Source organism: Heptranchias perlo, chromosome 41, assembly GCF_035084215.1.
Source record: "Heptranchias perlo isolate sHepPer1 chromosome 41, sHepPer1.hap1, whole genome shotgun sequence".
In the NCBI taxonomy this organism is placed as follows: Eukaryota; Metazoa; Chordata; class Chondrichthyes; order Hexanchiformes; family Hexanchidae; genus Heptranchias; species Heptranchias perlo.
This window is the reverse complement of record NC_090365.1, coordinates 3420053-3432054: the sequence shown is the minus strand read 5'-3', so window position 1 is coordinate 3432054 and position 12002 is coordinate 3420053. Positions and strand designations below refer to the sequence as shown.

The window sequence follows — 12002 nt, the reverse complement described above, 5'->3', positions numbered from 1 at the left end:
TTCCTGATAAGGATACCTTCTCTGTTCTGGTATCATCTGGCCAAGTTTAAAATCGGTTAATAAGACGACCATACAATGGTGCTTGGTGAACTGAACGCTACACATGAAGAACTGTTTCTACTTTGGATTCTTTGGTGCTGTGCGGAATCCAGCTCATCATATGCCAATCAGATCGATTATCACGCATTCGGACATAAAACAAACTTCCCAAACATCTTTTGAGGTCACAAATGACAACGTTGCAGGATTTTACAGTAGGGAAGCTGTGTTTTTGCCGCAGCTCCTCCACCCTGCGAGGGGCTGACAATTTGTTCCCTGTATTCTCCCAGGAGTAGCCCTGTTACGGTTTGGGAAGCTTGGACGGCAGGAGGTGGGAGCTATTTTTTAAAATCTGTCTTTGTACACACCCTGGCCAGGAGCTCGGGCGTGTCTAATTTAAACATTCGTATCAGCTTTCCCCACGCCCCTCCCTCACGGTATATGACCAGTTACCCTCTAACCAAGGACTTTACCCGTCCAATCTACTTTTGACGCATCATTTTATTACATGCCATCTCATCCAACTCCCTGTTATTCACCTTTGATGGGTTATAACAGTCACATCAACATTGCCCGTCTCTCAACACACTCAAAAAAAAAGCCTTGCATTACAACAGTGACTACACTTTCAAAAAGTACCTCATTGGCCGTAAAAACGCTTTGGGACGTCCCGAGGAGGCGCAAGACTCTGTATCAATGCAAGTTCTTTCTTTATGATTAGTCCCTGGGAAATTTGAGCCAATCGAAAAAACACAGTTCTACACTTCCACCACTGTCGTCCTCCGAGTGCACCTCAAACAATTCCTACCTCCTCCCCTCCGAGTCCCAGCAGCAGGCGTCGTCCTCTTATTTCGCCCTCTGCTTTTTCTACCCTCGTCACTCCCATTTATTTGCTTCCACTCTTGTCTATCTGTTTCCCGGTCATAAGAATATAAGAAATAGGAGCAGGAGTAGGCCAATCGGCCCCTCGAGCCTGCTCCGCCATTTAATAAGATCATGGCTGATCTGATCCTAACCTCAAATCTAAATTCATGTCCAATTTCCTGCCCGCTCCCCGTAATTCCTAATTCCCTTTACTTCTAGGAAACTGTCTATTTCTGTTTTAAATTTATTCAATGATGTAGCTTCCACAGCTTCCTGGGGCAGCAAATTCCACAGACCTACTATCCTCAGTGAAGAAGTTTCTCCTCATCTCTGTTTTGAAGGAGCAGCCCCTTATTCTAAGATTATGCCCCCTCGTTCTAGTTTCACCCATCCTTGGGAACATCCTTACCGCATCCACCCGATCAAGCCCCTTCACAATCTTATATGTTTCAATAAGATCGCCTCTCATTCTTCTGAACTCCAATGAGTAGAGTCCCAATCTACTCAACCTCTCCTCATATGTCCGCCCCCTCATCCCCGGGATTAACCGAGTGAACCTTCTTTGTACTGCCTCGAGAGCAAGTATGTCTTTTCTTAAGTATGGAGACCAAAACTGTATGCAGTATTCCAGGTGCGGTCTCACCAATACCTTATATAACTGCAGCAATACCTCCCTGTTTTTATATTCTATCCCCCTAGCAATAAACGCCAACATTCCGTTGGCTTTCTTGATCACCTGCTGCACCTGCATACCAACTTTTTGATTTTCTTGCACTAGGACCCCCAGATCCCTTTGTACTGCAGTACTTTCCAGTCTCTCGCCATCAAGATAATAACTTGCTCTCTGATTTTTCCTGCCAAAGTGCATAACCTCACATTTTCCAATATTGTATTGCATCTGCCAAATCTCCACCCACTCACCCAGCCTGTCTATATCCCCTTGTAGGTTTTTTTATGTCCTCCTCACTCTCTACTTTCCCTCCCATCCTTGTATCATCTGCAAACTTTGATATGTTACACTCAGTCCCCTCCTCCAAATCGTTAATATAGATTGTAAAGAGTTGGGGACCCAGCACCGACCCCTGCGGAACACCACTGGCTACTGGTTGCCAGTCCGAGAATGAACCATTTATCCCAACTCTCTGCTTCCAGTTAGATAACCAATCCTCCACCCATGCCAGAATATTACCCCCAATCCAGTGATTCTTTATCTTGAGCAATAATCTTTTATGTGGCACCTTGTCGAATGCCTTCTGGAAGTCTAAATACACTACGTCAACTGGTTCCCCTTTATCCACCCTGTACGTTATGTCCTCAAAGAACTCAAGCAAATTTGTCAGACATGACTTCCCCTTCATAATGCCATGCTGACTTTGTCCTATTAAATTATGTTTATCCAAATGTTCTGCTACTGTCTCCTTAATAATAGACTCCAAAATTTTACCCACCACAGATGTTAGGCTAACTGGTCTATAATTTCCAGCCTTCTGCCTAGTACCCTTTTTAAATAAGGGTGTTACATTAGCAGTTTTCCAATCTGCCGGGACCTTTGCCGAGTCCAGAGAATTTTGGAAAATTTTAAGCCGCATTATGCATTTATTTCTTTCACTGTATTTTCTAATGTTACCGTTCATGTTCCACAATACAGCGCACCTGCCATCAACCAGCAGCCTGCTGATTCATCATGGGCAATGCCACGGGAAGTCCACCGGCAATACTAATTTCTAGATTATTCTAGAATAGTCTTGTATGAAAGAAAATGAGGCGCGAATGACCAGTTTCTTCTCAAAATTCCAGAACTGCCACGAAAACGCAGCGTTACATCTTGCAAAGAATCAAAGATCCACCTGACTGCTTTGTTGCATCTCTCACCGTCTGTTAAGAGGAACGAGTGAATGTTTGTGAGATTTAGAAGAGTCTCACACCCTCTCCTCATACTAGCAATACATGCACCATTCAGGAAGGAACATTTAAAAAATAAATAAATAAAGCACGTCACAACCAATGAATTACTTTTGAAGTGCAGTCACTGTCACCATGTGAGGAAATGACAACCAATTTGCAAGCAGCATTGAGGTTAAACGGCCAGTTAAATCTGTTTTTATGACGTTGGTTAAGGGATAGACGTCGGCCGAACAATAAATGTCGGCTAGGACACCAGGAGAACATCCCTGCTCTTCTGCAATAGGTCCTTTTAAATCGGCCTGAACTGAAACAGGGCCACAGTTTAACGTCTCATTCTAAAGACATCACCTCTTGACGTTGCAGCGCTCCCTCAGATCTGTGACTGAAACGTCAGCCTAGATTATGTTCTCAAGTCCTGGAGTGGGGCTTGAACCCACAACCTGCTGATTCTGAGGCCAGAGTGCTACCCCACCCCCACCAACACAGCCAAGTTGATACTCGGTCCCAAGTTCTCCCCGATCTGTAACGAGTTAGCTGATCACAGCCAGAGAAACATTTGAGGCACAACGGGCCGTTGGACTATAGCGTGAATGGGGGCAAAATAATGAGGGGGGGGGGGGGGAAAAAGATCAGCCACGGTTCCTGTGCTTGATGATTGTCTATAGTGACCCCTGCTGGAGAGTGTATGGGTGTGGACCGGGTGAAAATAGCATCAGGTTTCACCATCCACAGTCAAATAGTCTGCTGGCACAATGCCTTAAGTGGAGGAGAGGGGAAAAAAAACAATTTCCAACAACAACTTGCATTTATATAGCGCCTTTAACGTAGTAAAACATCCCGAGGCGCTTCACAGGAGCAATTATCAAACAAAATTTGACACCGAGCCACATAGAGAGATATTAGGAAAGGTGCTTTGTCAAAGAGGTAAGTTTTAAGGAGTGTCTTAAAAGGAGAGGTATGGAGGGAATTCCAGAGCTGATGGCACAGCTGCCAATGGTGGGGCGTTGGAAATCGGAGGGTTGTAGGGCTGGAGGAGGTTACAGAGATAGGGAGGGGGCGAGGCCATGGAAGGATTTGAAAACAAGGATGAGAATTTTTTTTAAATCGAGGCATCCCCGGATCGGGAGCAAATGTAGGTCAGCGAGCACAGGGGTGATGGGTGAACGGGACTTGGTGCGAGTTAGGATACGGGCAGCAGAGTTTTGGATGAGCTGAAGTTTACGGAGGGTGGAAGGCCGGTGAGGAGTCGAGTCTGGAGGTAACAAAGGCACGGACCACCGGAACTTCCTAGTCACGGAGGCTGTAAATAACAAACAGAGGAAGAAACAGATCCTTAACGTTAGTGCGTCGACGACAACCTACCAGGCACTTCATCACGGAGAGTTGCAGAAACACTTTCATCACAGCTGTGTGGGGATCCAGCATTCAGACGGGAAAAATCTGCCACGCTAGAGTCGACCATGTAGAGCGTATCTGGGACGCTGGAAATCCGACTCATTCGGACCTTGTCCGAACTTGTCTGCTCCGACATCAGTTCATCCAAGACAATCTAAACAGATGGAATTTACACTCTTTTTAATTAGGTTTGATTTTCTGTTCTTAGTTCTCAATATGAAAACTGGGGGTATGGGGAGGGGAGGGGAGCGCTGAGGGGTGGCTATGGTATTTTCTGCAAGGTCAGGGGATCTGGCAGGTCAGTCTATCCTAGGGAGTGTCTTATGCTTCTAGGGGGCAGTCTAAGTAATCAGTGGCAGAGGAAGTAGCCACCGTCCTCTCTTATAATACAGGCGAGAGTCCAGATAAGCAGGGAAATGGGGAAAACTTCATTGCCAATGATTAAAAGCAGCCAAACAGACGATAAACTTCTTCTCCCCACTTCCATCTTAAACTTCAGGAGTGAGCTCGCTTTGGGTCCTTCAAATCCCAACATCAGTGGTGCCCAATTCCTGATCTGCAAAACGCACCATGAACTGGACACATATGACCACTTCTAATGTAGAAAAAAAAAGTGACCTGAGGCACTTCAGCGATGTGAGGAAAAATGGGCACCAAGCCAAAAGGAGGAGGGATTAGAAGGGGTGGTCAAAGAGATGGGCTTTAAGGAAGGCCTTAGGGGAAGATGGAGAGGTTTAGGGAGGGAATGAGACACAGTGCGACCTAGGCCGCTGAAGGCACGAGCAGCAATAGCCCTCCCTCCACAAGAATATACAGCAAGCTACGGATGGGACTCGGGGAAAATCCTGAGACTTGGGATGCAAAATGGGAAGCACAGCTACTGGACTGTCTTGTAGGACTGCATTCAAGGGACGACCATCGTTGAGGCAATGAGATACTTTATATAAAAGTACGTTGATGACTAGCACAGAGTCACAAGGCAGTATTTCAGCTCAGCGTTTCAGAGCACTTTAGAAACTCAGGACTGCAAACATCAGCAGAACCCTACCCAAGATTAATTATAGCCTTAAACTCACCACCATTTTTTAATCTTTGTCATATCAACTGTAGCTTCTCATTTTTTTTTGCCAAAATTTCACACTGCACTTTCGAAGGCATTTAGTCCAGGCCAGGGTAGCTTCATGGGATAGTTCTCCAAGTAACCATTCTTCAAGCACGAGCCTCGCTGAGTGGTGGGAAGCTATTCGATTATGGGGAGCATCACAGCTGAGCAAAACTGTGTCCTTACTGACATCGATACAGCAAGCAATGGGGGAAGGCAGAGTGCTTGATAGCAATGCGAGAAACCTGGCCACGTTTCCCTTTCCTAACCCAGGGGAGCCAGTTGTAACACCCCTACTGCCACTCGAGCAGAGATCGGCTAAATCATCACAGAGCTGGGATGAATCCCGGGGCTTTGCTGCTCTGTGCGGTTCAGCTGTTAAAATCACGGAGCCTCAGGAGATCTTTTCCATCTTTTAACATTACTATTCAAAAGTCATTATGCGACGAGAAGTAAGTGAAAGAGTAATAAAGAGGATAGTGATGTAGATCCAAAAGACAGCATAATGTACTGGTACTGTAGGAGTTCTCTTGGTGTGCCCCTGCCCTGAAGGTACTGACTGATGCTGGGATATGGTCCTATGATGCTGGCAGCTCACTCCTAGTCAATCCTGGAGGCTATTCAAATGTAAGCTCCAGCAATGAATAGCACTGGACTATTCATGGAGAGGGCGAGAGAGAGAGAGAAAGACATTACACCCGAGAACCCAGTCTTGCACCTGACATCTACAGATGTGCACTGTCCAGCGGGGGAGGGGGTCACTTTGTAGCAATCAGGAGTAGAAACTGGCTGATTTTCCCCTTTGGTTTTGTCAGGGATACTGAGGTAGCACCCCTAATGTGGCCCCACGTGACGTCAGCCATGTCACAGTATTATACAGCTCAGAAGGAGGCCATTCGGCCCATCGTGCCTGTGCCGGCTCTTTGAAAGAGCTGTCCCAATTAGTCCCACTCCCCCTGCTCTTTCCCCATTGCCCTGCAATTTTTTTTCATTTTTAAGTATTTATCCAATTCTCTTTTGAAAGTTACTATTGAATCTGCTTCCACCGCCCTTTCAGGCAGCACATTCCAGATCATAACTCGTTGCGTAAAAATATTTCTCCTCATCCCCACCCCCCCAATTATCTTAAATCCTCTGGTTACCAACCATCTCACAGGTTGAAATTATTTCTCCCCATCTACTCTATCAAAACCCCTCATAATTTTGAACACGTCTATTAAATCTTCTCTTAACCTTCTCTGTTCCATGGAGAACAGTCCTAGCAACAGATTACCAGGATATAAAAATCCAACATTAAAAACAGCACGAATAAATCAGGGTTTTTACCCCCTTGCACAATAAGTAGTGAATGCTCATTTTGGCAACTGGCTACAGCTTGAATTTCTCTTTTTATTGATCAGAATCAAAGCAAGTCAATCACAACAGTAAAGGATGAAACACTGGGAAACTGGGTCCAGCATCCAAGTAACACAATAAATCGGTACGGAGCTAAATTCTGACTAGCAGGACAAGCAAACCCCATTTCCACTCTGCTAATTAGCTGGTATTAAATCAGAGCTGACAACCAGGGAGGTGAGGTAGAACGAGCACTGGCTTTCATTTGATGTCACGTGTTGGAGGTATCGAAGGGAAGGCAGCATAGCAGAAATTGTTTTCTCATTAACGTTACACTGCAGCTAACCACAGCCGTGCCTGTGGTGTTTGGCTGACTCCAGGGCGCGGATCAGAAACTTTTTTTTACTATTGTGTTCTCCATCTGAAAAAACACAAGCAGGAGGGTTAAGTTTACTTGCCTTGGCTTCCTCGATGTACGGGGAAAACAGTCGCGGTTTGGCAGCGATGCCAGAAGCCTTGAGGCAAAACCACGCTCTGGATTTTCTGCCCTCTGGGGGAGGAAGCATGTCCAAGGGAGGTGAGCTGATCAATGCCCTCTTCATCTGCAACAAAAAGAAGAATATTTTCCCCCCACTCTACATTGACTGCTCTGTAGTGCGAACACTTGAGAACAAAAAAAAAAGTACAAAATGCACACCGCTGTTAAAACACACGCTTCCAGCCAAGATCAGTATAACCCCCAGACCATGAACACACTTCAAAGCTTACCTCACGAGAGAGCCACAAAAGATTCAGCGGAGAAAAATGGCAGCTGATAAAGGAACAATTGGATCTTTGCTCTCAGTTTATGGGCCCGGTTTTTGCTACAGTTTTTCTACAGAGCACTAGCCGCTCTCCATTCCCTCAGTAAAGTGGCCAATCGCCTAGCCAAGAAGGTGAGCGTTGTCCAACTATTAACTATGACACACCACAGCCAAGCCAGATTCTGTCCTCATCAGACAGACACACACTATCCCAAATGGTTCATCAGACAGTGATCAATGGGAACTGTGGTTAGCTTCCCCCTCACTAATCCAAGAGCCTCGAGGCCGATTGTAGCACCGCTTCAACGGAGATCAAGTAATTCATCACAGATTGGGGTCTTCATGGGCGAGCATCACACAGAGCAGTGTACGTACCAACTGAAACATCAGGGAGCTCACTCATACCAGGATAACACTATTGGGCTCGAGGTAATCGAGTAAACCAAGATTTGTGCTCTGCTGGTTTGTGTGTGCATGAGAGAGAGAGCCAGAGGGAGAGAGAGAAGGGACAGAGACACTATTTAGCTACTAACCTGACCACTACTCTAAAACCAGGTCATTGGCCTGGGGCAGTTTTAGCTGCCTGTAAATTTCAGGCTCCAGGTCAAAGGCTGTTTTAAAAAAAACAAAGATTGTTTTACATTGGTAACAGAGTGGTGTCTGTTGTGTGACGAGTGCTAGATGTATACAAGATATGGCTGCTTTATAAGATCAGGAATGTTTTGCCATGTTATGCACAATGTATTTTTCTGCTGCTAAAGCAAGTCATATTGTTGTTAAGTAAACACAGAGTTCATTCAGAGTTTAGTTGCAATTGATGCTGCTGGTAAGAACCTTGGCTTTGTCCTTATATTTTAAAAAGTGTCTGGGTGAGGTTAATTAAGAGTACAGACAGACATTCTAATTTCGGTATTTTCTATTCCTTAAGAGTTTCAAGGTACTTTCCAAATTGCTGCCTTTGTATTCTTTACAATTTTTTTTTCCTGTGACACAGAAATTTGAACAGTGATGGACAGGAAATGTACACCAGATGTACAATATATATAACAAGTAAATCTCTTGTGGCACTATTCATGTTAAGTGAGAGGATGCGCTCTTTAACAAGGTCAGATACATTATACCATTTAAATTGTATGTGCATGTTCCTTTCAGGCTACACGTCTAATAATGTTAAGTAAATAGTGGGTTCATGCAGGAGGTCAATTAAGAGGGCACTGCTGTTAAGTAAACACTGGATGAGGATGTACATATATTAAGAGACTGCAGACATTCTGTCTGTGGTACTCTGTTCTTGGAGAACTGTTTTTTTTTCCTTTATAATTTTCTTTGAAGCGTGACAGGAAGTGGTGACGGTCAGGAAACGTACGCCACATGTACCATTTTTGCAATACGATCGATATATTACCCATTAGCCGTAGCTCAGTGGGTAGGGCTCTCGCCTCTAGGAGTCAAAAGGTACTGGGTTCAAGTCCCATTCCAGAGACGAGAGCACAAAATCTAGGATAACATTCCCAGTGCAGTACTGAGAGAGTGCTGCACTGTCAGAGATGCTGGATTTCAGATGAGATGTTAAACCGAGGCCCCGTCTGCCCTCTCTGGTGGTCGTGAAAGATCCCATGGCACCATTTCTAAGAAGAGCAGGGGAGTTCTCTCCAAAGTCCTGGTCAGCATTTATCCCTCAACAAACATCACTAAAACAGATTATCTGGTCATTTATCACATTGCTGTTTGTGGGATCTTGCTGTGCACAAATTGGCTGCCGCGTTTCCTATATTACAACAGTGATTTAAACTTCAATGGCTGTAATGCGCTTTGGGACGTCCTGAGGCCGTGAAAGGCGCTATATAAATGCAAGTACTTTCTTTTATCTCAAGTAAACCAGGATTTGAATTACCTTAGTAATACGGTTTCATCTGATACAATACAGATGACAAAACAACAACTTGCATTTGTAAAGTGCCTTTAAAAGGTAGCAAAACGTCCCAAGGCACTTCACACAAAAAAAAACAATAGACAGCAGCCCATCACCACCATCTCAGAGCAACTGTGGATAGGCAATAAACAACAAATTTAAAAAAGAAACTATTATACCAACTTTTCCTGGTGAAGCCGAAGTCTGACCAGTGTTTAGTTCAAAATAAAATTGCTAATGAAATCGGGGTGCAGTGACGTGACATCCAAAGTACACACAGGCATACTTTCAGTCCTGGTGAGAGCCAGTGTTCATCTCACAGCTAGAATCAGACTTGTATAAATGGTTTACTGTACATCAAAAAGGCATTTTACCACTTTGAAGTAGCATTTAAAATGTCTTCAAACACAAATTTATACCAGTCCCATAGGAACAATGCTCTAGTTCCATAATATATTTAGGCATGCAGACTGGGGCACATTTCCTCTTTACTCAATCCTAGAAGTGCCTCAGATTTTCCCTGCCCTTAGTCCGGGAATGTTGGATTGCCCGGGCACTATGAATACAGGAACACTGAACAGGGAGGGGTTGGCCAATTTTCTATCCGTTACGGACGGATAATCAGGTAAGTGCTCCTTCCACACTCAATGCTCCTGTATTCACAGGACCCAAGCAATCCATTGTTCCCGGAGGCAGGACCAGGAACAGGAACAATCTGCCACTGTATATTTTGAGCTGCTCTCGTTTGGATTTCAGGCGACTGATAAAGGGAAAAGATGGCACCCAGTGCTCACACTACTAGATCCAGTTCCCCGTCATGGCAGGAGATGAATAGGCCCACACACAAAAAATTAAGGGTCTATGAATCTCAGTAGGATCAGGACGGCAAATTTAGCAGGGGAAATGCTTGTAGCTTGTTGACGGATTGCAGAATCCAAACTGAAACGACGCCAACACAAAATCAGGTACAAAAACCTCACCAGACTCCTTGTTAAAAAAAATCACAACCGTAAATGTATCGATGTACTTCTCCTGTTATGACTCGTGACTGCACCAGCAAACTGATTTTGATTCCCTTTTCCCAGATTCTGTATCTACGTTATCATAAATACCAGTGATCAGTGCATTCCCAGCAGGATTTGAGTTTCTGTTGTGATATTACATCTTATGCAAATGACCGATTAGCAGAAGAGAAGTTGATGTACAGCCAAGTTTTTGGAGATGTGAGTCATTTGGTTACAAGTTTCTTTTCTTGAAATAGAACATTTTGTATCCTGGCCCAGGGGTTTTGTCTCCCAATGCACTGCTTAAATAATTTTTTTTTTAAAAAAATGGATCAAAATAAACGTTTCTGTCCCTAAACACTGCCTCCTGCTGAAAAATGCATCTATATGAATATCGGTTAAGGACAGGGTTAGATTTGGCATGTGATGCCCTACACAGCCGAACAGCATATTTACCATTTATTGTATAGGCTTACACCTGAAGAGGGGCCCCTTGGACAAGGTACTGGAGGGCAGCTGGCGTCCCTGGAGCCCAGCAACAGTTTCATTGTTTCAATGAGTGTTTTTAAAATTGCAGTTTTCAAAAGTTTACTATCATCTGCACCCTTAAAAAAAATGAAGCCATTGTTCATTTTGATTACAGGTATTTATGATAATGCAGATACAGCATTTGTGAAAAGGGGGTTCAAACTTATTTTCCTGGCACAGTCCCGTGTCACCAGACCTGAAGGTCTATTGTTTCATCCTCAAGTTTGTGCTGACTTGGCTGATCTCAGCGGCTGCAGCAGCTGGCCTCTGATTTTGAGTTGGGGTGGGGGAGAAAGAGAGAAGAGGGAAGAGAGAGGGGGTCAGCTGGGGTTCTCCGATTCTCCAGCGATCGGGCGGGAAAGTGGAGTTGAGGTCGAAGATCAGCCACGACCTTACGGAATCGCGGAGCAGGCTCGAGGGGCCGTATGGCCTACTCCTGCTCCTATTTCTAATGTGCTTATGCTGCAAAATGCAGGCGTGGATATTGAGTGAGGACAGGTCAGTGATGCCCTCACTTGAATGGCCTTCAGACTCACGCATGAAGCTTGGTCACTCGAGTGAGTGGCTTCGGGGGCTGCTAGTGACCACGGACCTGTACTTCTGCCAGGATCAGTGCCCTCGGGGGGTGAGGGACAGACGGAGTCATTCTGCTAACTGCATGGAGTATTTGGACACTGGATACAGAATATGTGGGCAACTAGCTTCAATTCTCACTTCTTGCACATCCCCAATTTTCATAGCTCCACCACTGGCAGCCGTGCCTTCAGCTACCTAGGCCCTAAGCCCTGGAATTCCCTCCCTAAACCCCTCCGCCTCTCTCTCTTTCTTTAAGATGCTGCTTAAAACCTACCTCTTTAACCAAACTTTAGATCACTCTGTCCCAATACCTTACGCAGCTCGGTGTCAAATTTTGTTTGATAATCAAACAAAAAAGACAACAAACAGGGTCTGAGTAAGAAAAAAATGGCAAGACGACAAATAGGGCCATAGTACAAAAAAATGTTAAGATGTCTAAAAATGTTAAAAAGACAGATCTAAAGGCACTGTATCTAATGCACGAAGCATTGGTAATAAGGTAGACGAATTAACAGTGCAAATAGATATAAACGGATATG

General features: G+C 44.7%; 1 protein-coding gene across 2 annotated transcripts in view; it reads right to left on the bottom strand.

Annotated features, from left to right (window-relative positions):
• Positions 1-12002, bottom strand: part of LOC137305947 (BTB/POZ domain-containing protein 7-like) — a 56260-nt gene that overhangs the window by 10691 nt on the left and 33567 nt on the right. For both annotated transcript variants that reach the window (XM_067974908.1, XM_067974909.1), the window contains exons 7-8: positions 7099-7242; positions 4171-4357 (exon numbers count right to left, since the gene is read on the bottom strand). In XM_067974908.1, the coding sequence (XP_067831009.1) occupies positions 4171-4357; positions 7099-7242 (331 nt within the window). The remainder of the gene's footprint in view (positions 1-4170; positions 4358-7098; positions 7243-12002) is intronic.